At 41.4% G+C, this 26,821-nt stretch overlaps 1 protein-coding gene and 1 long non-coding RNA gene across 2 annotated transcripts in view; one reads left to right on the top strand and one right to left on the bottom strand.

The window, feature by feature from the left end:
• The window catches only part of pcloa (piccolo presynaptic cytomatrix protein a), a 59,282-nt gene that overhangs the window by 8,923 nt on the left and 23,538 nt on the right, over positions 1-26,821 (bottom strand). The window contains 18 exon segments of the mRNA XM_038738299.1: positions 612-887; positions 1,516-1,762; positions 1,852-1,923; positions 2,396-2,489; positions 3,622-3,648; positions 5,149-5,279; positions 5,531-5,581; positions 6,162-6,226; positions 6,229-6,345; positions 6,853-6,917; positions 7,337-7,445; positions 9,894-10,019; positions 11,617-11,692; positions 11,958-12,040; positions 12,630-12,677; positions 14,526-16,596; positions 19,082-20,625; positions 20,958-25,044. Of these exon segments, the coding sequence (XP_038594227.1) occupies positions 612-887; positions 1,516-1,762; positions 1,852-1,923; positions 2,396-2,489; positions 3,622-3,648; positions 5,149-5,279; positions 5,531-5,581; positions 6,162-6,226; positions 6,229-6,345; positions 6,853-6,917; positions 7,337-7,445; positions 9,894-10,019; positions 11,617-11,692; positions 11,958-12,040; positions 12,630-12,677; positions 14,526-16,596; positions 19,082-20,625; positions 20,958-25,044 (9,289 nt within the window).
• Positions 6,277-11,580, top strand: LOC119917887. Its single transcript, XR_005447358.1, has 3 exons — positions 6,277-6,336; positions 9,924-10,045; positions 10,935-11,580. It is a non-coding gene; the product is annotated as an uncharacterized LOC119917887 (long non-coding RNA).

Raw genomic sequence — 26,821 nt, 5'->3', positions numbered from 1 at the left:
CTGGTCTCGTCATTTGAGAGAGCAGGAGATGTCACTGTGCTCTCATACCAATTGACAGATTTTGCTGATTTGTTTCTTTTAGAATATGTCCTGCAACTCTTCGTTTTCAGATTTTACTTTTTTCCTTACTGTCGTCCTTCTACTCATCCTAAGTAAAGTTAATGTATTTAAATTACTATTCAAAACAGCAAAATCTTACTTACTACATATGTAAAAGTAATTATTTCTATTAAAAAATAAGATTTATAGCATGTCTACTTTTTTAATAGTTATAGGTTTTAAAGTAGTTAGAACTGGCCTTTAACAATCAACCATTATGCCTCTTTGGGTTCATTGAAAAAGGGTCAAACTTAAGAAGGTCGAAGACAGTATGTTACAGTACAGGTGAGATGCTGGCTCTACACACTTGTGAGTACATAAAGAAGAGAAGCGGTGAGAGGTTGACACATTGTGAATACAACAGGGGAGAGGACCGGAGGGTGTAAAGGGTGAGGGAAACCAAGAATAGAAAAGCAAACTAAAGGAACAGAAAAAAAAGAACTCAACAGAAGGTAGAACAGATGAGTGCGAGGAGGCCATGCTGCGTAGGCTTTATTTGCGTCTTGGTTTACTTGGTTGGAGGCGTTGCGGCGGCGGCTGCTGCTGCTGCTGCTGTGACTGTTGTGGGGCATCGCCCGTTGCTATGGCAGCGCCTCTGCCGCTTCCAGTGCCGCTGTCCTGATGGTGTTGCCGTGCAGCACTTTTGCTGGAGCGGGAAGCACCGTGCGAGCGAGAGTGTTGGCTGTGTCCGTGGCTGTGGCTTTGGCTTTGGCTCTGGCCCTCGGACGGGGAAGGCTTCGATGTGCCAGGGCTACTGTGAGATTTCTCGATAGTGGGCACCTGCGTGTCTAAAACAACCAGATTCACCAAATTACCAAAAAAAAACTATTTTTAACTTTAGTGAACTTACAGGCTGCTACCTTTTGTGTTCCACCTGTGGTGGATGAGTAGCTCACTGGTGAGAAACTCCATTTAGCCAGCATGGTGACTGCCTAGTTAAGTCTATGATCTTCAAGCATCCTCATTAAATTTGAATTTCTAAATTAAGGGAGTATTCAAAGCCTTCCACGGCCATGTTGCCCTCTGTGTTAGAAGAAAGGTAGAGGGAAGCTAAGGCTAGGCCTCTGAGTTGGGTGACATCATGGCAACCAAGAAAACAGACCATGAGAAAGCAAAAAGCATGAAGCTTAAGCTATGATTGGTGTGCAAAAATGGGCATAGGAAGGTGCTGGTATAAAGAAAAGACTGCAAAGAGAGAAACAAGTGGACAGTGGTAGACACCGAGATAGTGGGAAGAAACAGACGAGAGAAACAGTTACAGGAAGAGAGCACAAAGTAAGAGGAGTGTGAAGAAGAAAGAAAAACAGAGTACAGAGAAGAGGGAAGCAGAAATAGCAGAAGCAGCAGAGTACTGAAGGTTGTTAGGGGATAGTGTTGATAAAGTCAAGCAGGTGAGGGAATTTCATTGCGTCCTACCCTTGGCCGGATCTGGAAAGATCCCGTGGCTTCGGCTCTTGATGACAGATGATTTTGGGGAATCCTGATTGTCATGTGAGGAGCCAGTGGTTTTAGGGGAGGAGTGCAGTGAGGAGGGTTTAGAGGAACTGTGTCGGCCCTGGCCTGAGTGGGAGCGCCGGTGGTGATCCCCCTCGCTCTGCTCCTTTAAGGGCAACCACCGCGGGACGTTGTCCAGCTGGGCTGTGTTGGACAGGTCTATAAGGACCTGGGAGCAAACACGGCAGTTTAATGGGCATGCGCATTAAAAATGTATTGGTTATCGGTTAATATATGGATACTGTCATAGAGGTTTACCTCTCCTAAGAAATCATTAGAGGAGCACTTGTCGTAGTCCCACACGCTCACCTCCAGGGTCTTCTTCCTCAGCTGATACACACACACACACACACACACACAGTTAAAGAGTTCATGTATCGTGGCTGAGCGCACAATATAATGGCAAAAAAAATAACTCTACGAAAAATACATATTATCTGCTGTTAAAGTGGGAACAGACATTACAACAGAAAAATAGATAATTGAAGTCCACAAATTTGCTTTGATAGATATTCAGATATATCAGGATCTAAAATTATACAATTAAATCCCAGTGGTATATCCATCTGGTCTACTAAAACTAATGGCCACAATGCTAGTCAGAATGCCAGCAGAGAAAAAGCAATGTTTTGTATTGTTTTGGATAATTTTAACATGGAATTTGGCACAGTGTGCGTTCTCTTATTTGTGCCCTACATGCCCAGGGTTTGTGGTGTTCACACGCAGCTTCTGTGCTTGCCTTTAACCACATGAAAAGGTGTGTGACATTGAATGTGCGAGAAATGTGTGTATGACCACATACTTGCTCCAGGAGGATGTTTTTATAGATGACAGTCTGGTTCCACTCCGGGTTGATACTCTTGCCTGCGTGTTTGGACCTCCTCTTGTTTTCAGCACTGGGGGGAACACATCACAACAAGATGCACTCGGTTACACACATACAAAAGCCAGGCAGATTAGTGGACCACTACAATGCAGCCAGCACAATATAGTTGAATAGGGCACAATGTGACAGTAGAAGGGAGAGAATGAATGCGATGCACATTGTTTGGACGGTAACAATGTATGGGCCTACGTGCATGGACGGCAGGGTACGATGTCAGGGTGTGCTGCAAAAAACTCCATTTTGATGTCCATCAAGTCATTTAGTCTCATAAAATGTTGATGGCCTAAAACAAGGGAAAATGTAGGCCAGCTTGGAAAGAGAGGTTGACTAATTTATGATTAAATTTGTTGAAAGAACTTAACAAAAAAAGAAAAAAACTTTTTTTGAAATGTCCTTAAGAAATGAATTTGCATAAGAAACAACAGGATAATCTGATTTTGCTGACTAATTATTTCCCCTGTTGTGAAGAAAAATATACACCACAGTAGACTCACTGAAAAAGAATGAATGACTTGTTAAGATGGATGCTTTTTGCAGTGTGTAGGGTTTGATTTAAGATTGCAGGATATGAGTATCTGTAAGGGTTAGTTTGGTAAAGACAAGGACAATCTACTGTATATTGGAAAATAATGGAATGAATAAGGACTGAAGAGCAAAATAATGGGAGTGTGTATTGAATGTGGCGAGGCATCAAGGGTACAGTAGGATGTCAGGGCACGATGTAGGGCATTACTCAGGGATTTTAATCACAAAACAAGGACAAACTAAACGGGATCAGGTACAGTGTTAGGAACAAAAACAGACCATCTACCAGGAAAACACAACAGTTAGCTGGGAAAACGTTAATTGTCAGTACAGGGGAATATATGTTTATATGTGATATATGGGAAGGTGTTAATAATTAGAGATTGAGTTCCTCTACAATGCAATGCAAAGAGATAAAGCCTCAAGGTGAGTGGAACATCATGTGAATATGGGGACCACGGAAAATGCACAATTTAAGGGAGTTAGTGGAACTGACTTGTATCAATAAGCTTCCGATTAGTTAGAAAACAACCTGGACGTTTAGTTACCTTCACCAAACTGACAACTAAATTTAAACCAAAACAGAACCAAAATACCAAAGTGGGCAATTCACATACCTGGCGTTCTGGACAACCATGACCTGACTGAGGGGGTCCAGCATGCATTAAATATAGAGAACAACATACAGAAACAATAGTCAGAGGGAGGGTGGGGGGGTCAAACAGAGATCTTGTGGACTGTGAGCGTGTATGTGGGAAGGGGAGATCATTGTGTTTAGGTTGACTGTGGAATTTATTTAGTGTGTGTTTGGGAAAGGGGCCAGGGAACTGTGGCGTGCTGCAGCGGTTTAGTGTTTCATGATTAGCGTGTATGTGAGTTGAGAGGGCTTTCAGGCGATGTAACGCATCCTTTGGCAACCATAGAGGAGATCTGCTCATGGGCCCGAGTGAACAGCTGATTGCATTTAAAAAATCTTTGTTACATGAATGAATTTCAAAGATCTTGGCGCTAGGACTGTTTATTTATATACCATACTATTTATACTATTATTTATAACCACCCGGTTCACTGCAGGAGCTCCATGTGGTTGCCAGGAGATCTGTGATGCAACTGAAAAGCCTCTGCATGGATTGCAGTCGGTGCTCTCATAGCTGTGAGGGTGTCACATGTAGCATATACACGAGTATTTGCAAACATGTGCTTAACGGTGCATGTTTCCATAACCACTTTAAGTAGGGCGGCTGCAGGGATTGTGGGTGCTACTCTTCCAGTCCCTTTAGAATAATCCTAACTCTGTCTAAAACCTACAATAGGGGTTTCCATCTGCACATGCTTCAAACTGAAGAGAGTGGCGGCTACAAAGCCCACAGCCATACATCATTGCTTTTATTTGAAACAATCCCAGGAAAAAAACACTCTCTCGAGGGACCTCATACACCAGAGAAGGTGGGAGAGTCAATTACATTACAGAGCAATCACAGTGAGAAGAGAGCCCTGGACTTATGAGGGAGCATGGATCGTATTGCAAGTAAATATAAGAGCTATTGATTTTGACTGCACTCACACCTACAGTAGAACACCCATCAAGAGGGGCAACGTCAACACAAGTACACTAGCAACTGCATATCATTTACATAATGTTTATGTTACTCATGAGCGATAAGCAGCTGATGAAGCGAACAAGTTCATTTCACATAAACCACTCAAACTGCATTATAAAACGTACCATCTGATGGACCTGATGTTCAGTGTATAAGTGCTATGGAACTGATACCAAAGAAAGGTTTTGTGCTGCACACTGAAAGATGTCATGGTAAGCCAAAATCAATTGTAAATCGATTTTAAAATGAATGGAAATTAAGTTTGAGCTTAACAAAGTGGCTGCGTTTATAGCCTGGATGTCAATGGAAATATCTAAGCAGGTAGATCACTCAAATTCCTTTTCTAAAAGCGAATGAAAAAGACAGAAAACTAAATAGAAAAGAAAAGAAAAATAGTCACATCTTACACACCTATCTCCCGAACTCAACAAAATTGCTACAGATACAACATTTTTCTCATCTTTTATCACATATCCTAATATGACCTTGTTCCTGTTCTGAACTACTCAAGGTGTGCTTGCAGTTTCCACACCCTTGACTCACCCTCTCCCAGGTAGAAGATACACTTTAACAAATGGGTCAGAGTAGCCATTGTTATCCCGCTGGACCAGGTTTCTGGCCTGCAGGACGTGAACAATCAAGTTGCCAAGCTGCTTGTCGTAGTGGATTTGAAGCTGCAAATTGAAGCACATGGAATTACAATGGATTCATATGCATTTGGGGAGAAAAACAATGTAAGAAAACTGAAAACTGTGTAATAAATGCATAGTTTTAAGAACATAAAATTGCAAAAATTGCAATTACAGAATGCAAAAAACAAAAAAAACAACCTAAAACTAACTGTGATCACATCCTATAGTAATACATCTAAAAGACCAACATTGAATTTTAAACATTACAGCGCTCATCTTTTTGTTTCACAGACCTGTATCTCTCCAGAGATGGGGTGGGACGGAGTCTTCGTTACCTCTGCAGTCTGTTAAAGATAAAAGCAACATGAGATACTGCTAGCAAAAATCTGTAGGTGGATACTTTGTGTTTGCTGGTGGGGGTTCATCTGGTACAATATGTAGTGTACTGAGCTGTGCTTTATGCAGTGCTTGAGGCTAAACTACAAGTTAAACTCTCAAAATTGATTCACCTCTGCATCTGTTTTAATATTAATTTTAGAAAAACTTCAAGTGGTGAATTCTTAGTTTTTTGTTCCTTTCTGGCATTGTCACAATTATTTGCTAAAATAATAAAAAATTTCAGTTGATAATAAAATAAATCTACCTAATGTGGTAGATTTTAATAGAACTGGTATAAACAAAATAAATTCCAGAGATGTTCAAACTGTGAAAATGGGATACTATACAATGAATAGGTCTCAAGAAATTATTTTTAAGAATGATAATGCTGCTAAAACTATAATGCTAAAACTGCAGATATATGAATAACTAGAAAGTTCAGCAATTCAATGTTATGATCGGACTCTTTCGGATGAACTGTAATTTGTGACAAACACTATCAATTCTTAAAAACAATATGCTAAACCTTTTCTAAGCTGAACTCGCCTTGCTGCTGTGGCGTTTCTTGCTGACAGAGGGTGATCCTGGCTGACCGGGGCTGGAGGTGCTGAGGTGGTGGCGGGCAAGCCGGAGGAAGAGGTGGAGGTGGGAGCCTGCTGCTGGGACACTTTTTGGAGCTCAGCCGCCAGCTGCTTAGGGTCAACACCTGGTGACCTGGGAGGTCTGTCACCTAGAAGGGGCGACACCAGACAACCAAGAGCATCATTATGCAAAGGCACACACATAATCACATGCAAAGACATGAAAACATACAGTACAGAGAAAGTCAAGACTGCTGTTTTTAGCTTTTAATTATAAAGGAAAAGTTTATTAGAAATGTTTTGCTCCTCTTCAGCAATACACAGATTGAACAGTCAAAAGGAAGAGGGCAACAGAAATCAACTTCAAGTTGGAAATCAAGGCTGTATAGTGTGGTAGCTCTTCTGAGAACAATCTAATATTTCCAGTGTAATGCAGACATAAAAAAGAAATAGGCCATGAGTAATGCATGGCCGAACTTGAGACAAGTGAGAACTGTAGATGGCGATTGTAGAAGCGATATGAGAGAAGTGTCTAAAGATTGCAAGAGACATAAGTTCATTTGGAAATACTGAGAAGGTAGGGACGGTGGTGGGGGCAAAGTGAGATTCCATGAATTCCATGTTGCGGGTGGAGTTACAAAATAACTGTAGCTCACCTTTGCTGTGCTCATGGAAATCCAGGTGCTCAGACACTTCAGACTCAGCCAGCATGTTGAGATCACTGAAATACAGGGGAAAAAAATGTGTCATATGATTCTGAAAATTTAAACTCATGTAGAACGGAGGAGAAAGAGAGAATAATAATAATAAATGTAAAACTGAAGAATGGTATACAGTTGATGAAGAAAAAATGAGAGATTAGGTTCTATTCCATTCTAAAGGTTGATGTTTCATAGAATTTAATGAGTGATTTAATGGAAAAATTAAGCTTTTCAAAGTCATGACAATGACTGGAAAATAGACTAGAGCAGGGTTTTAAACAGAAATATAAAAGAGCAGGAAATATAAAACAAGCAATGATTGGATTAGGAAGATGATGGATCAAAGTTAAATTTGAGTGTCATAACAGAAGGATGAGTGTGGCATGCTAAAATTAGAATGCAGGAGAGAAAGATAGAGCATGATAAAGGTTATACTCACAGTCTGACACACACTTCTGCCTCATTACACAACTGTCCGACGAGCCCTTGTACCTCTTCATAGGTCTTCCCCGTCAGAAGAATACCATTCCACTCCAGGACTTGCATTCCTGTAGACAATTACAAATTTGCACAAAGCCACACGCAGGCACACACAACAAAACAATCAAAAACCTGGAAAACTTAAAAGGAAGTCTGTTGTATGTATACAGTGCAAACATTTCACCTGAAACCAATGCCTTGAATTGAGTAGCGCTTTCAAGCCCTACTCAATTCATCAATTCATTCATTCTAAAAATAAATTCATGTTGACCCGAATGAGGGACTGGTTCAGGGTCTAACATGCATCGTTTCATTCAATTCACTCTTTTAATCTTTTGAGAGTAAACAAGCCTTGATTCTTGTACTCAAACGACATGTGCACCAGACTACGAGCCAAAACTAGAAGGATAAATGCTGGTGACAGCCCCAACAGCAGCTGTGTGACAAAGCTGCTCGTGGAGCTCTGAGCCACAGAACTGGGTTAAAATGAACGTGAAAATGGCCTCGTGTTGTTTTAGCTATAAAGCTATAATTTGCAGGACAACAGTTAAAGCATGATGCATTGCATTATGGCCTGGAAAGAATACAAAATGAGATCAGATGCTGTTTTCTCCAATCTAGTCCAGCAATTGCAAATGTTTCAAAAAAAGGAACTGACCATTTATTTATATTTAATGCAGCAGTGAACGCCACACAGCACAGCAAACCCACTGCATCTTCCAAAACACACCCTGCACTCTGGCAGGACTTACACCGTTTGAAACAGCTCATCAGGAGGGTCTTCGGTTTGCGCCGATACTCTCTCGCTGCATGTGTGAGTGACAGAGAAGCTGCTGTTGTTTCACCCTGATATTATTCATCAAAATTGTTCGCACTCTATGGCTCGCATGTGTGTTGCCCTTTGCCACACGTTCAAAGAAGGCATGCATTTGTACACACACTGTTTCTGTCCCTGTGTAACGCTAAGCCTCTACACCTGTTGAATCACACAACATTTCTCCATATTCACACCAGGGAGGGTGAGACGCCATGTTCTCACTGGTAGAACCAAAGTACTTTGCAGCCATTCTGCTCAGTGTTGGTGACAGGGTTATGGGTGTTGGGTGAGCTGTCCTCACACGTATCTTGACGCTAGGACTGCAATATATATATTATATCTGTACATAGAGTAATAATGCAACAGGACTAGTACAGAAAGGGCTGGACCATGATGGCTGAGACAGGGTAAGGTTACAGCAATGGGTAGCAGAGCGGTATAGCAGAAAAGCAGAGCAGAGTTGGTAGGAAGCAGTTGACATAAGCAACAGTATGATTAAAAATAGTACGGTATGTAAAAGTTTTTTCTAATGAAAAAATCAGGTCCATAAAGTGTGAGAAATTATGCAACTTACTGAATCATCTGCCCTTAAACTTTTCCAAGCATTAAAGTCTTGATTAAAGTTAGAAAATGCTACTTAATTTTCAATGAAGGTTCTTTTAAAACATGCATTTATTTTGTTATGAAGTTACATAGGGTATCTAGTAACTCCACTATGTTGTTAAGAAAAACAGTTTTTCAATTCAAGAAAACATCTGTAAGGTACAATAAGCTGCCATTTCCCCACTGTTATTCCCAGTTGTATTTGTTGTACTTGTTTAGCTGGAACCCGTTTGGAAAGAAAGCAAAGAGAGAAAACCACAGAAGAGACACCAATGTAAAAGGATTTTAAAAAAGGAAATGGAAGGAGACAAGACAAACAAGAACAGAAAGTACTTAAAGAATTGCCCACGCTCAAACACACACACACACACCAGGCTCAGACAGATGGATAGCACACTACACAGGTCCAAACTGGGCAGTATTTCTCTCTCCCTATCTCATCGTTCATATATCTCCAGTGTGGCAGCTTCAAAAAGGCTCGGACCACAGTTTCACCAATTGTCCGACACCCTCAATGTGGCTCAACACAGTGATTAAAGGAGACTATGAGCAGACAGATGGACTGGGTGGGTGAGAGGGTTAAGTGTACCCAGACTCCCCCATGTGAAATCAATACCACCTCATGAAATGTGTTCTTGTTAATATACCACACAGCAATTTATCCTGAGTTGGTGTCAGTGAGGGTGTGTAAGGGTGAAATCGCAACTCATATATCTGTGGGTTAGCAAACAATATTTACTTTGTGAATTGGTGAAATAGAAAAACTGCAACCGTTGTTGTTTCAACCTACTGTATATGAAAAAGAAGTAGCGTAACTGCCTGAAAATCTATACTCTATAATTCATCTAATGGTTGTTTTTATTAATATATCCAGTATTACCAAAAACACAACTCCTTCTTTGTAAACTCTTAACTGTTGCTGGCAACCAGATAGACATGAGAGTGGTGTCAATCTTCTTATCTCACTTTAACAAATCCCATTACCCATATAAACTTGTTAATATTGTTTACACCTACAAATTAAGTTAATTGTAATATTTCTGTTTTTCCACAAAGGGAAGTTTAATTTTATGGAAGGGCTTGAAGAAGAGCGTACCTTCAAGAATCTTTCCTGTTTGTTCTGCAGCTCCACCAGGTAGGACTTTGGCAACATAGGCTCCAATGTCTCCATTACAGCCAGGGACCTCTTTCCCTCCAACCACACGTATGCCCAGACCATTTCCTGTTCAGGACCAAAAACAAAGACTGGTGAGTGGCATTATTAATTAGTCTGTGGTCTCAGTGCATTTGATCGACTTTTTAGTAAACACATGCAAACTTACCAACACAGACAAAAAAGTATGGACATAAGCATCCTGCCCTACAAATGCAGTAACTACACAGTGAGTTAAGATACAGAGAGAAGTTACAGACAGGGTCAACTAAAGCATGAGAGATTTCTGAAGTAAAAGCTTGCTGTGGAGATATCTCCCCATCCTTCGCTAAAGGCTTAAAGGCTACAACTACATTTACTTGCTGATTTTTCCCTATCCATAACTGAAACATATCTGCGCAATTGAGTCCATTATCCCTCATAACTAAATGAGGTAGTATCTAAATCCATCATAATGGGAAAAACACTCAGCTAAACTCCTGCTTAAGGTAACTAGCTTAGCAGAGCAGCAGTATTGTCATCTCAGCTTTGACTCTAGTGGAATTTTTATGATTAGGTGTGGTTAAACTACTTAAATCACTTATTAAATGTATTCAATTATATATACATTTATTAATAGTTATTAATATAGTGTAAATATTAATAATAGACAAAAATGTGTTCAAATGGACAAGGAAGGTCAAAGAACACATCTTGTTTATATATTGTTCCCCAGAGGTTTGTCCAAAGGCATTTTTTAGGTATTATTAATGGTTAAATGACTGCTATGTAGGTACTTAGACAGCCTTAACAGAAAAATTAAGGTATTACAACCTTTCTGTTACTATTTGCTGCCCATTTTGAAAACTATTTTTTTTAAATTCATTCAATTCAACATCTTGTGTAGATTCTTCTCTATGCCTTTGTAGAACAGTATAGAAAACAGCATACATGCCAACCTCTCTACTGGCAAATCACATGGATCTATTATCTGTCACTCCACAGGTCACACAGAAAAAGGCCTTCACCTACACAGAACCACAACTTCCCTCTACAGTATGAAAGACTTCAACATGGTTATGGAAGCGAGAACAAAATGACTCAGTTCAGCACAGGTCCTCACAAACAAAATGCTTCCTTTGTGGGCTGTTTGTTAATTGCGCGAGATAATCCTGAGGGTGAGGGATACGCCATTTTGAGCATGGCAATGACTGATGAGCATGGAGAAGAGCCAAATCAAAAGGGAGGCCAGGAAATGAAATGTCTGCCTGTTTTGAGCCTGGAGGAATGGTGTGATGGAACGTAATGGCAGGGGAAGTGACTTGCCAGTTTCTTGAAATCTGGCATGAATAGGAAGTAAATAAAATGCATGAAGCATACTAGTTATGCTCTGTTAACCTAATGAGACGTTATGATCCACATTAATGTGTACATTCTACTGTCTTTATTCTTTTAAAATAATTTGTATCTATTCTTATGATCATTCAAATTTAATTAAAGGAAAACAATGTCTATGCCATAAACAGTGCATATTTGATGCAGACAGTAGGCAACGGGGTCAATCAAATCACATGCATGCATCAAAGTCAATAACACATAAGCTTATAATACATGCCTCTGTGAATGCATATCATTCATACCCTTAGCATGCTGCTGTGTCATTGAATGAAATGTAGTAAACCTTTACCTGAGACGCTGCGGTCTTTGGGATCCCTCTGCAGTTTGACCCTGAGGTGAGGGAAGGGGTAGTACGGGCCTTTTCCCTGTGGCCCATACACAATGGTGAGATGTCATGTGTGGTAAATGGGAAACAGTCAGGTATGGGTTCTTTGCAACATGGATATATATGCTACATTTAAGTGTCTTGCATTAATATGAGCTTACATATAACATATAGAGATCCAGATATTTGAGTGTGGGTGCATGCATTTCATTAGTGCTTGGACTTGGCTTACAGTACATGTGAGAATTGTACGACAGCGTCTGCATCCACAGTATGTGTGTGTAAGTTTTTTTTCCCTGCTTCACCTGTCTCTTCTCTTGTCCATTTTCTGACCGTCCATCTCTAGGTTTGTCAAACCAGTCCGTCTCTTCTCGTCTAAGATGGTAGGCTTCAGGGATAAAAATAAGCACCACTTCAGAATCTGAGAACCTGAACTTTTTTTTCATCCTACTGTATAGAATGGATTTTGTCAGTTCATCTAAAGATGATTACATGAAATTAAGAAAAACTGAGATGAAAATATGAGGAATTGAAGGGTCATTATCATATGAAAAGGGGAAAGAATACCAAGCAACACAACATCCTTTACATGTATTATAAAATAAGCAGGACAGAATGCAGTTTGAGAGTGAATAAACAGTATTAGTACAGTATGTATAGTAGTATAATCTAAACCTAACCTATAGTGCAGTGATTTTATATGAATGTAAATGTTGGGTATGTACATATTTCACATTGTTCTCTAACTCCAGGAAAGTGAATGTTTTTTCTTCTAAAATATACAGTACAGTATGTTTGTCTTGACATTTTTGCAATGTAAAATCATGGAAATTTAAAGTGGCATTTAATTGCCATTTTACCAGTGTCTTAAACCTCCCCAATATTACATCATCATTTTATGGTGAAGTGCATTTGATTTGTGGTGCAGGTTAATATGTTAGCTAATGGATGACTAGAGAACTGAACTAATACTCTACCATTGGTTGCATCGTCTCTGTTCAAAGCCATCAGGGAATCACTTAGGGCTGGAATCAAGGCAAATGGGTTTATATTGCAAAATAATGGGATCCATATGAATTTATTAACAAGTAGTTATGTGGCATTCAAGACAACTCAGAAGTGGGATCTTTAAATGTTTAAACCAGAAAGATAAACAATGGTACCTCTATTAGGATGTGAATTTACTATAACAGTCACATTTAGCATCCCTTTTAATGAAAACACTATCCTCAGTTTGGAAACTGACCAAGTCATTGCTGCTTTATTGGAGTACTCTATAAAAACACATGAATTAGTGTGATAAAATGGTTTTAGTCACGACAGAGTAGGCATCGACAATATATTACTTGAATTGATGATTTCTGGCTTTTAGAAAGCAAAATATATCCAAACATTATAGAAGAGGAGATTGCAGTAAACTTTACTTTAACTTTAGATTTACCCAGATGTTAAGTTCTTGCTTAAATTTATTATCTTTCCTGTTGGAATAGGACACTGCTCAACACATTTTAAATTTCCTCTTGACACCTCTAGCTCAAAATACAGTATGCTTTCAGGAATAAAAAGTATAAAGGGGAAAAAATGTGAACCAAATATTTGCTCAGCAAATGTATTTAAATAATCTGATTATCAGTAGTATTCTTGCATTACTGATTATCAGATAATTTCCTATTTATAATCAAAAATAGAAAAAATAATGGGCCATACTAATAGAGAGTGTTCATTTTGATTAAAGTGAGGCAATAAGAGACCTTGCAATATAAAGAGAGAAATGCAATATAAAGAAACTGTATAGCAAGCTTAATAGCCATAAATGTTGTCCATGCAACATAGAGCCACTGATGTATCACAATACATACAAGCAAGTATTCATGACAAGACATGCAAGTTAAAGTTATATTTATTACACAGAGTTGCAACCAAATATCATGCCTTTCAAAAAATATAATCAAGGTCCCCTACTGTGACAACATTATCCTGCTTTAAACATTTTTTTCTAATGATGTCATATAAATTGGTAATATTTGAAGTTGCCGGTAATTGGTATAATAATTTAACGCACAAATATATTTCTACACTTAAATGATTATAAAATACACCAATATTATCCACTATCTACATTATACATCAACTATTGTAGAATCCAAAATATAATATATACTATACTATATTTATTACCATATACTATTGATTTGATATTAACAGCTTATTAAAATATACTGTCAATGAGGAGAAATTGTAAAAGAACTGGTTCAACTGACCTTCTGTACCAATTATGTAAATGTCGCAAGTGTGGGAGGCACTTTTTCAGTGTATCATTTTTCTGGGGGGAAAAGTTTTCTAAATCTGACCTACATTTTCAGGATAATTCTGGTATTGTGGCTCAAGCCTCGAGTGGAGACAGCTACAAATGACAGTATGCCTTAAATGAAATGGAGACTGAGCAATTGCTTATTGAGGAGGGGAAACGTACAAAAAATATAGCTGTTACAGAAAGTTAGACTGTACAGTGTCATGCAGGAAAATGTTACACAATATTTGGAATGCAGACAGAAATACAGGCATGCATAAAGGTAGCATTCAAGCACACCCTATAAGAAATCTAGCAAAATGTACATGCACACCTGATTTCAACTGATTGACCAAAAGAACTGACACCACAAAACAAAAAGAAGATACACTGACCAAAGTGAAGGTTAAACATGAAAACACGAGAAAAGCTACAGACACATGCAGACTTTCAATAAATACACAACAGCTGAAAAACATACATGATGGTACTAAATGCAAGCAAGATAAACTATAATCAGACACTCTCAAGGAGGAAACATTTTGAAGGAAAATAGTGACATTTTGACATGTCTGATTTTTACCTTCACTATCTGACATGGTGCCCTGAAGGTCATCCAGCAGCACATAACCCCTACCCCTGGTCGGCTCTTCCCTGATATGTTGCTGCTGCTGGGAGTCCTGCAAAGACAGGCAGGAACCAAACTGGTCCCTTGAATCAGCTGAGATGGGTGGCAGAGGTCCAGCTGATGCACGGGCCATGCCCATAGGCTGCCCAACAGGGCTCAATGGACTCTCTTCCTCCGAGTTCTGGGCCACTATGGGTATCCGGCCACGGCCACTTTGCACAATGGGAAGGCTGGTGGGTTTGGTGCGACCAGATGGGGTTTGATAGCTTGGTCCATCTCCAGATGCTTCTCCGTCTCCTTTAAGCCTCAGTGAAGAGCTGGAAGGGTCTCTTTTGATTGACAAGTCCAGACCATAGCAAGATGTGGGCCTGGATGAGGGTCTTGAACGACTACCACTAGGATAGGCAGTGTCCAAACCTAAGCTTTGGCCCAAGTTTAGTGACCCAGCCAAGTTGGCACCCAAGGTGGACCCCAGGTATTTTTGCTGCTCTGCAATATTCTTACGAAGGCCGAAGGTAATCTCATCCTGCGAAAGCCGGCTGGATCTTGGGGATACACTGGTAGACCCAAGATAGCTGGTATAGTCTGTCTCCAAACCTCTGTTATCTGTAATAGAGGAATACTTGGAGGAGATCTTAGGATCTAACAATGGAGCCTTGTGTTTTTGGTACAACATGGATGCTGGGAGTTGTTTAGCTGCCTGCTTCTCCAGAGTAAGACGACTGATGCTGTACTTATCTGTCTTTGGATATTGTCTTTGGGAGTAACTAGAGATGCCAGAGCTTGGGGTATAGTAGTGCTGGGAGAGACCTGTGAGTTGTTCTAAGTTTTCTGTCCCTCCTGTACTTCTCCTAAACTCTTGCTTGAGCTGCTGCTTCAGAAGTTTTAGTTCGTAGGGTTCCTCCATTGTATCCTCTTCATCAGGGGTCTTTCCAAATGTATGGAGTCTAGAGGTGGATCCCAGATAGTCAGTAGAACACAGATCTGCAGCACTCCTGCGCAGAAGCTTCTCTGCCTTAGCCAGCTCCCTCTCAGCCAGACTATAAGATGAAGACAGGCCTGTGGAGCCCTTAGCCAGTTCTGCAGCATCTTCCAGTAACATGTAACTCCGAGGTGTATGGTGATCTACATCTGTGTAATAGGAATCAGAGACAGTTGACATGGGGCTACGTGCTATACTGCCCACGTCCAAGGCTCTGAGGTCAAGGTGGTTGCCATATTTGTCATACTTGACTCCCATGTAAGCTGATGATGTAGGATCAGGTTGGCGGCTAATGATTTCGTATTTAGTTGCATCCAGTTCTGAGAGGAGGGCAGCTTGTCTGGCAGCTTTTTGCTGCAACAGGAGCATCTGGTGATAACTCTGCTGCTGGGCGCTAGTGAGCGAGGGGACAGAGGAGTAGATAGAATGAGATTGGTAAGACTGTGGAGTCTGGTAGAGAGACTGCTGGTATTGGCTTTGAGGGTATTGGTATTGGGAGTATTTTCCATACTCATGCTTGGTTTGAGGCGGGACAAAGTCCTCCAATTCTGACTGGGGAGCTGTCCTGGGACGTTCAAGACCATGACCTTCAATCTCCTCATCTTCACCACTTCCACGGCCACCTCTAGTCTCTCGGATGTTACTAACCTCACTGTCTGACATGTAGTCTCTGTCCTCTGCAACACTCTGTAAGTAGGCCCTTTCCCTCTTCTCTCTCTCCTTCAGTAGCACATCCTTTCTACGATTAATGCCCATCTCCAAGTACCTAAGCTTTGCATCAATCTCTTTCTCCTCCTCATCTAGCTCTGCTTGTCTTTTGCGGAGTTTGGAAGACTCACGCTCCACCATATCTAGCTCACGATCAATGTCTTGTAGGATCTTGGCACGTGCCATATTGGAGTTGCGGCACATTCTTCGGCGGGCAGAACCAGTGCTGTATGCTGTTTGGCCACTGGTTGATGACTCATCCTCTGACGGTGGATTGGGGAGAGTCCTCTTCACCTTCTTTTGAGTGCCTGTTGGGGTGCCACCTGAACCTTTCCCCTGTATGAAAAATAAACAAAAAATTGATTAGGGCTGTAGGAATTCAAACTGTTTTCTTAACCCCCCAAAATGAGTGAGATGGTTTAAAAAATTTCTCTCTCTGAACTGTATTATGCAGATAAAATTTACTTGAGATAATTGCAGAATTTTTCATGATTTCAATTACAATATGCTATTACATTTAAATAGGGGAAAAGGGCATCTCTGTTGCGTTAGTATAAAGTCAGGACTATAAATAAGGGCATGTACATTAGGGAATTTCAGTGTATGATGGGTTGTCTGTGATGATTTTCAGTCATCGAGGTCTTAGTTATCCAAAGAAGGTTAAAATCAAGGGCAACTGGAATTGTTTGAAGATACTAGAAGTCATTTTGTTCCTCAACCAAAGAGACTTCTTCAGTTCTGAAATGACTAGTAGGGAAACTCAGCTATTTAACCTCTGTGGGGTCGTTTGCCAAGATCATCGATACTGCTAGTTCGTTAGTGCTCTTGGCTGTTGTAACGACAGTTGTTATAGTCGTTAGAACCACCTATGATGGATGTAGGTTTGAAAGAGGTGTCCAGAAAGCCATTTACACCCGCTTTGAGAAGCTGTCGCTGACTAGAGGAGGGGGCCTACACTACCACTTATCCCCCACTTACAATGCTGTCCTTTCATCACTTACCAGGAAACTTAACAAGCGTGACCTCTTGGCCTCAGGTGAAGATACCAACAATGGTCGTTCAGACTTGGCCACAGGTGGTTCTAACGACTGTTGTTACAACAGCCAGGAGCACTAACGAACCAGCGGTATCGATGAGCTTGACAAACGACCAACAGAGGTTAAATAGCTGAGTTTCCCTACTAGTCATTTCAGAACTGAAGAAGTCTCTTGGATGAGGGACGAAACGTCTTCTAGTATCTTCAAACGAGTCCAGTTGCCCTTGATTTTAACCTACTTTGGATATGTACGTATGGACGGTTATTGGAAAACACAATTTATTGATCACCTTTTGCGCATCCCAGTAGGGTATGTATTCCTGCTCATAAATGTTACCCACTACTCACTAAATTGTACACTCCTAAGTGTATTTTCAAAAGAAGTAATTTATTCACATTGAGCATCTATGGATATCTGACAGCTCAATATTTTCCTGCAAGCTCAGCTTATTTCCCATCCTTTTATGTATGTATGTATACAATTCTCAAGAGTGGTTTGCCCAGGCAGAAAACTGACTTCCATACTCCATGAGTGCCAGGAGCAACATAGGATGTGTATATGCATAATCTATTCAGTTATTTCTTTTTTTCCCTTTTATGTATGTTTCCCTCTGTATGTCCACAAACCACAATTAAATTACAATTATAAAGTTAGAGTTTTATACATTCCCTGGAATGTTTTCATAACACAATACAGTATGTGTTATGAAAATGGCATAAATGCATGCTGGAGAATTTAAGCTTATATGTATCATACACCTTGATAGCAACATTCAAGTCTGCATTGGGTAACTTTGCTAATGTCTCTATAGTCAGAATGCAGGGTTTGGCACACCCCAGAGGCTAAGGTCACACCACTGTACAGGAAGTATTGTACCTATATGAAGGCTCAGAGAAATACTCTATTACTACACAAAGCAGACCTTCAATCTATTAAATAGTTATTTTTTAGATTCCCCATCAGCATTTGAGCCATCCACCTGTTTAGAGAATTAAGGTGTCGAAATGGAGGGTAGTATTTCCAGTACATAACATACATGTCATCAGTGTTGGGCAAGTTACCCAGAAATTGTAATAAGGCACTAATTACTTATTACTCCTTAAAAAAAGTTATAATTTTACTAAAATAACATAACTAGTTATGTTACTCTTTACGTTACCATATTACTTTCACTACCCTCAAGTAATAATATTACAGTAATGCGTTACTGCCCAACACTGCATGTCATACAACTATGGTGTGCAAGTTTCCCTAATGCAAACATGAAGAGAACATGCAATCTCTTGCTGTTGGAGAGGAATGCTAACCAATGAACCATCATGTTACTTGTGCTACATGAGTATGACCTGACAAAGGATGGTTTTGTTGGTGTTGCAAGACACTTGACTTATAGTTAGTTTTTCAGGCAGCAGTAATTCTTGGGCTGCATTAAATTACAGGAAAATATATACAAACTGAATTTATACAAGGTGTAAGGTGAGTTTAAAGTGGATCACAGTAAATTATATGACAAGCTGAATAAAACTATTGTTAAATATAAAGTTCATTAAATCAAAGCTAAGAAAAACTGGATTGGATCTATTACCATATTTTATCATTGAATGGGCTCAAGTTGGAAATACCCTCCTATCTCCAGAAACATCTAAATTCGTTTAGCACATTAATGACCAAAAGAACAGTTTAAACTCAAATAACATCCTCCTCTTTGCACAGTTAAAATAAACCAACTTTTGTGTATTTGTTCATTCTTATATTTCAATTAAAGTGATACTTATAGTACTCACAGTATAGCTATCACCATACTGGGTACCAGATGTGGCCCTTTCTTCTCCTGTTGGACTCATGGGCTTAGGGTCAGACATGGATCTCTGCATGGCTTTTGGTCCCCTGGGACTTGCTGGAGAGGCTTTCGATGGATCCTCGCTTCCTCTTAGCTTTTGTGGGCTTGTATCACCCAGTGAGTTCTCATAGGACACAAACTCAAGGGATTTGCTAGGAGATACACAGGGGGATATGGGGGAATAGAGCACTTTGGGAGATTTAGGAGGTGCTTGAAGCGTAGAGGAATCAACTTTGAGGTTAGGAGGCTGGCCTATTTCTAAGGGGGTAGGCCGTTTCTTTGGTGATGTCCTTTCAGAGTCAGACAGCTCCATCCTGGTGTCCATTCTAATGTTCCCCTCTGTATCTGTTTGAATAGAAATCTCAGTGTGGGCTTGAAGAGACATTTCTGAATGCCCACCCCTATCACCCCTGGCAGTGCGTGGCCGGCTTTGTCGGTTTCTGGTCTGAGCTTCCCATTCCTCTTGATCCTCATCATCAGTCTGCACACAACTGTCAACACTCTTTTTAGCAGTTTTCTTTTTTCTCCCTGCTGTGTAAGCTTTGCTGACTGCCTCATCCTCTTCATCTGTCTGGCACCCACTATCTGTGATCTTTCGGGCCAGCACTGTGCCATCAGGTCCTAAGACAATTGCCTCCTGCAAACCATGCCCTGGTATGTCCCCACCTGGGTACATCTGACGAAGCTTTTGCTCTTCCAGTTGCAGGCGCAGTTGCTCTTGGAGTCTCTGAATCTGCTCAAGCTGCTGCTGTTGCTGGGCATAGGTTTCTTTCTGCATCATAAGATGAGCCTGTCTTTCTTCTTCTTGTTGGGACAGGATATGCTGCTTCATAGCCTGCAGCTCCTCCAGTTCCTTCTGTACCAGGAGCTGTTCTTGCTCACGGAACCGCTGAATCTCCTGGCGCTCCCACTCTAATTCCTCAGCCAGGCGTTGTTGCTTGAGTTTCTCCATCTCTAGCCTCTCACGCTCTGCCTGATACTGGCCATCCCCAGGAACCATGGGTGAAGACAGAGCCTCAAGAGAAGCAGCTATTGCCTCCAAGGATGCATCAGTGTAGGTGTCAAGGGATAAAGAGGTTGTTGCTGTGGTGACAGCACGGGCAGCAGTAGTATCCCCTCTAGAGATCTCCAGATTGAGTGGGGCATCCCCTTGCTCTTCTATTGCAGTAGTGGAGATGGTGGAAAGGAAACTGTGGGACCGTGTAAGTGGCAAGTTCTGGAGGTTGGACAATGAAGGCATTGTGTCGCTGGTATGCATACCTGACAGGGTGTTGTATGTCGTACTAAAGATGGACCCAGGTTGGGTGGTAATGGCATAAGTAGATGGTATTGGTGCTGCAACAGAGGAATACACCACCCCATTTGATGACCTCAAGACACTGCTTGTACCAAAAAGTGTACCAACAGCACTTGTGACTCTGGCTTGGGAATATGGTGGAATTGTCATTCCTGCGTAAGTCCCTTTCTTGGAGTAGTCAACAGCTTCACCTGTCAAAAGTCAAAAATATTAGTTGAGTCCAAATAATGCAGACTTATTCAATGTTGAAGCAAGCCATGCCTTATCCAAATTATGAAAAATGTGGAAAAGGGGAAAACCCTCAAATGTCGAGATGTGAAATAGCATTTAAAGATGTACAGTAAGAGCATGCATGCACATGCAAAAATATTATGAATGAACAAAAAACAAAGTAATTAATTGTCCATGCAAAACAAAAAGAGAGGGTAAAAACAAATCAAAAAAATGTCACGTTAGCCATGAATGAGTGGAGGCAGTTCAAAGTGACATTTAAGCGACAGGTCTGCAATGTCACTCCACTGACCTGCATCAGAAATCTTCGTAGAGGTAAGATCTACTGCACCCTCAGTGGTGCCACTGAAATTATAGCTGTTCTTACTCTTGTAAAAGAACAGACCAGCTTCTGCTAAGTTAGTGTCTGACATTGATGGTTTAATTCCACCAAACCCTCTCATGCCATAAGGTGATCTGTCATACTGGTAATGGTCATCACGATATCCGAAACGGTCTTCAGGCAGGGGTGTGGTAGGTTGTTGAGTAGTGCAGCTTCTTGCAAATGGGAGATTGTACACTACATCACAGCACACAGCTCTTTTTCCTGCTGTCAGATCCACTGGTTTGCCATCATCATCTGTGATTACAGCTGTGGCCACTTCTGCAGAAGCAGCATCCACTGATACCACAGTGTTGAATGGTTTTGTTGTACTAAGGTCAACAGCTCCTGCCACTGTGGTTGTACCGGTAGTTAATCCATTGGCAACACAACCAATAGAAGTGGGTGCAATAGTGACAGGGGTGGTTTGGAAAGTTACTCCACCTGTGCTTGATCCAAGTGAGAGGTTAATAGGGATCTCTGTACCTACATGAGTGCAGGGCTGAGAATCAATTGGCCGATATATAATTTGAGAAACGGGTTCAAATGCTTTGTTTTTTGTGAGCTGAAGGGGCACTGATGATGCTTGAGAGGTTTCTATGTTTTCACACTGCTGGATTGTGGCAGAACAGGTCACAATGGTGATGCTATCAGTCACTATAGAAACAGTGGATGATTCAGCACTAAGGTTAACCACAGGCGATTGCACTGCACTGTTCTGACGACTGACATCAGTTGCAAAGGACTGACGTCTTGAGTCTGGGCCAGCAGACAGATCCACACCATTCATGTCTGATTCTAGGTCCACCTTCATAGTCCTAAGATCTACCACCTCAGAGGGTTGGAAGCCCTGTCCATTCTGTGCCGGCAGTTGGGTCTTAGGTTTCTCCATCGAGATTGGGACACCATTTGCCCTTGGAGCTGGCACTGGTGGTGGTGCCCTTTCATGAACAACAGAGACCATGGTCCTTTGGACTTCTGTAGTGACCACTTGAGAGATGAGGTTAGGCATAACCACAGGTGGCTGTGCTGACGCAGATATAGCCTCAATTATGTGACAAGAACTAGATACATGTTTTTCTGGGCTACAAATCTCTTGACTTTCAATGGATTCTGTGACACGTGTGTATGCCAGTGGCACCCTGGTTGTTTGAGGAAGGGTTGGTTGTGGATGCTGCTGTGGATGTACTTGAGGTTGAGGCTGTGGTTGGTAATAACATTGGGGCTGAGTTTGGCATGAAGGAGATGCTAAGCCAGGGCTAGAGGGAGCTTGAGTTAAGACACTATCTACTGGAGAGCTGGGCTGCGATGGCAGTGTGATGACCACATATGTGTCACGAAGATTGCTGGCATATCTTGGAGAAGAAGGAGACTTTGGTGAGGGTTGAAACAGCTTGCTCTCAGAAGAAGGGCTCAGATTCAGGGCTATGTCAGTAGGACCAGTGGGAAGTACAGTGGGTCTTGGTGGATGTGGGGCATGGGCGGGCGAAGAAGGCTGTGAGCCAGGCTTTGGTGCAATTGGTGGTTTGACACCATGTCCTGGTCTGTTGCTATCCCCAATCCCAGCAGGAATAGATGGTTTGGGGGGAACAGGAGGGGGAACATGAGGTTTGTACATTGGTGTAACTGCTTGTCTTGTGGATGGTCCTTGGGCTGCAGTCATAGCCACTGTCTCTGGCTTGGTTAGAGTGGCTGAAGCCTGAGGTGGAAGTGGAACTGGAGGTTTCCTGGGAAAAACAGTAGGTTTTGGTGGGGTGGGAGGAGGCAGTGGTGGTGCAACAGGTACTTCTGCTTTTTCCTGAGAATTAGCCCTACGCAGAACGCTTGGCTTGGGGGGGACAGGTGGGGCAGTTGACACTACACTAGGAATACTGGGTGTGTACTGGGGGACCGTGGGCAAGGGTGTAACACTGGCAGTCACATGGGCTGATGTTCTTGGGAGAGCACTAGATAAGTCCACAACATCAGCCTGGGATGCTGTGATTGTAGTGTGAGGTTGCTGATCTGATGTGGATGATGGAGGAGACTCAGAAAACATTGTCACAGGCTCAGTTTCAGTAGCTGTTGTAGTGTCTGATACCACAGTCATCTCCTCTTGCTTTTTAATTACACTCTCGTCATCAGAAGACAACTCTCCTGAAGAGCATTGTGTCACCTTTAAGTCTGGGATGGGGTGGAGTGCCCTTCTAGTTGCAGTGGCTTCCACTTCTGGAGTTGGACTTGTTCCAGGAGTCAGCACTCTTTTCATTAGCTCTTCATAGGCAGTTTCAGCATCTAACAATGGCTTCCCGTCTTTGCCTAACGTTACTGTACTGCTTTTGGGGAAGATATTCTCAGCAGGTTGCAATACAATTTCTGGGGTAGTGCTTTCCTTTGCTGGCTGCATATTTTGATACTCCTGCTCCAGCTGCATAAATTCTTTCCTCTTCTTTATCATATCTTCATAAACTTCATCTGGTGATCTGAGCTTTTTGGGCTGTGCAGGAACACCAATCTTCTGTGGCTCCCCAAGATCAGTTGTTGAATTGTCAATAAGAGATGCATAGGCATAGTCTTCAATGAGCATGCCTCCATAAAGGGACTCTTTTCCCAACTGAATCTCACTTTTATCAACTGTTGGAGACGTAGCCCTCAGCATTATTTCCTCATATGCCTCGTCAGCAGATTTGAGAGTTTTTTTCTGTTGGTTATCAGTATTTTTATCATCTGTTGGGGAGTGAAGAGTTACTGACATAGGCAGTTGATAAGTTTTTTGAACTGCTGCGATCTTTGCGGCATGGATTTCAAACCCTTCAGGGTCTGATTCAATACTGGGGGAGAAATCAGAACAGGATGATCGTCTGATCTCCTCCATTTCAGCCTCTTGCCTCAGTTCCTCGGTTGGTGAGGCATCTTCAATGGGGGACAGATTACTTGGTGGTGTCTTTGGACGCTCTCGCCTTCTCTGGGCTCGAATCTCTTCTTTGTCTTTCTTGGATTTTTTCCCTGAGCCCCTCTGTTTTTCTTGCTCCCTGAGCAGCTCCTCCTCTTCCCGTAATTCTTCTTCCTCAGAAGAATCTTCAATAGTTGGCAGCATTTGACCAGGTTGTCTGTGTTTGGCTTTCCTATGTTGTTTTCCCTCACCAGAACAGACATGACTGGGACTACTGTCACTGTCTTCATCCAGTGATGAGAGGGATGTTGGTGAAGTCCCAGGAGTGAAGCTCGATGCGTGTAAACTAGATGACCCCTCACCTCTAGATCGATCATCTGGAGAGTCTGTAAGGCTTTCCATTTCGGGCTCACCATCATCATTAGGTATACGCACAGGGCTGCTGGTTGTATTCAGCTCCATAGTTCGGAATTTGCGAACTGCAGAACCAGTCTGACACTCCTCTTCTTTTGGTTCTGGTCCGTCCTCTTTGTCTATATCAGGTTTATCCAATGAGCTGCGGAGTTGCTTCTCTTCTTCATCATCTGGACTTATAGCGCTTTTCTTGGTAAGTCGTCTGGCTTTTCCGGATGTACCCCTCTCTACAGCCTCTGTTTTCTTCTCTTCGATTTGTTTCTTCTCATCCTCTCTGATCTTTCGCCGGATTATATTTTCCTCATCAGACGGGGAAGCATCCTCATTCTCACTCATTTCCATGATCTGTTTTCGGATAAATTCCTCATCATCCCCTGACATTGGACTTTCTTTTCCAAAGCTTTCACTGCTATCATCCAGGGAATCTGCTCTGACATCCATGGGTACAAGGAGCTTTTTCTTTGTGGTACCTTTAGTATTCTTCTCACAAAGTTCTCTGTCATCTTCTGAGCTAGGTGAGTCAAGTGAGAGAGGAAGCACCTCTAATTTACGTCTGGTCTTTAGAGTGTCTGTTAGTTTCTCCTCATTCTTTGGTTGCGTGCTTGTCTGGGCCTCAAGAATGGGAAGGAATGTGCTTTCTAATTTTGCTAGGTCTGATGGGCTGGTGGGACTGCCCTCTTTGGCAGCTATTTCGTTCTCTCCAGGCTCTCTCAAGCTCTCTGCTGTTTTCATCTGTTGGATTAAAATAAGACACCATTAAGTTGTTTCCTTGGATACTGCAATGAAAAAAAATATTTATTTACAATTTTTGAGCTTGTTACATGTGCACCATGTATAGGTGCATTTACAGTATTGAGGGATAACAAGTTATATTAGTTATAAAAACTGTGTATTTTTTACAATACATAAAATCAAAAAGTAATCATCATGTGGCAGCAAAACTTAGACAGTTTGGTTTAATCTTCTTAGTTTCTGTGGTGAGAATGTCATTTTGTTTGTATTAAGATTAAGTACTAAGCATTTACAGCAGCATGGTAATTTGAGGTATTTTCAAATGCTGTTTAGATAATCACTTAAGTTGACAGATGGTACAGAATTGCAATTGAAATGACTTGCCAAATCATGTAACCAAAACATTCTACTGTATATTGCAGTGTTTGGATTTTAATTTTCAGTATGGTACAATCTTTAGTCGGACAAATGATGTACAAAGATAATTAATAAATAATAATAAATATAATCTTCTACTACTTATGCTAAATACTATGGTCACCTCAGCGACTGCATCTTCTTTACTGGGCTTTCCAAAAAGCTGATCTTTAGCCTCCGTTTTTTCCTCCACGTTAATATTCTCTATTGGGTCTTTGTCCTGCTCACTAACTACAGAGACTTGGATTTCAGGTTCTGCTACAGGGACTGAAGCTACTGATACAGACACATTTTCAAAAGTTGTCTCTGATACTTCATTCTTCTTTGATGTTGTGCTATTTCCTACATCAGACCGCAGAGTGCCATCTTTGTCACAGACTGTGCATGTCTCTGATTCTGAAATAGGTTCCTCGATGCTGCCAGCAACCTCTTTTTTGTCAAGTTCCTTCCCACTGATTGACACATTGTGCTCTGCAACTTTCTCGAGCTGTTTCTCATCAGTGTCTCTCAGAGCTAACATCTCTCTCTCTATTTCATGTTGATTTTCAGCAGTACTGTTTGTCTTTTGTGAACCAGCTTCTGTCTCATTCTGAATGAGCTTCTCCTCCTCACAGGCTTTATCTCTGACTTGTGTCTCACTAATGACACCTGAGGATAACACTATCTCTACACTTTGCATCGACTCCTTGACATTGACCTTTTCTTGCTCGCTAAAATCGGAAGTTGGGGGAACAGACATAACAACTTCTTTCTCAGATTTATCATCTGCTTTTAGCATTGTATCTATAGGTGTCTGCTTTTCTTCCTTCTTTGCTAAACTCTCTGCTTTGACCATAGGCTTTTCTTTCTCCTCTGACGTCTCTGGCAAAGGTACTGTCTCAACAAGGTTTTCCACAGCAGGTGATGACTCATACTTTGCTGCTCGTTCTATCTCTGTATGTATCTCTTCTTTTGGGATTTCTGGGATTTCTTCAGTGAAAGTAGGAGCTGGCTCTTTTTCTGTTTCTGATGCTTTCTTTTCTACTGCAGGACAACTGTTCTCTGTTTCAGTAGAGAAGGGTGCTGAAGTCGATTCTGCTTTGTTAACCTTCTCCTCAAGAGGTTTGTGGTCAGTTGCGCTCTCAACTGTTTCCTGCTCAGTTGCCTCTTCTTCAAACGCTTTCCCTTCATCAGCTTTTACCCCAAAAACCCTCTCTGCAGCTGCATTCTTCTGAACTTGCTCTTCTTCAAAGTGTTCGCCATAAGATGATTTATTCTCAATTACCGCCTTCTCAATAACTCTTTCTTTTTCAGTGTCCATTATTGTTTTCATCTCAATTGATTCTGTTTCCACATCAGCACTCTCAGGTATTTTCTGATT

The sequence above is a fragment of the Micropterus salmoides genome, unplaced genomic scaffold, assembly GCF_014851395.1.
Source record: "Micropterus salmoides isolate LMB-PRFRI ecotype aquatic unplaced genomic scaffold, ASM1485139v1 Ms_hic_scaffold_23, whole genome shotgun sequence".
NCBI classification, from domain to species: Eukaryota; Metazoa; Chordata; class Actinopteri; order Centrarchiformes; family Centrarchidae; genus Micropterus; species Micropterus salmoides.
The sequence above is the reverse complement of the archived record's forward strand: the minus strand, read 5'-3'. Positions and strand labels throughout refer to the sequence as shown.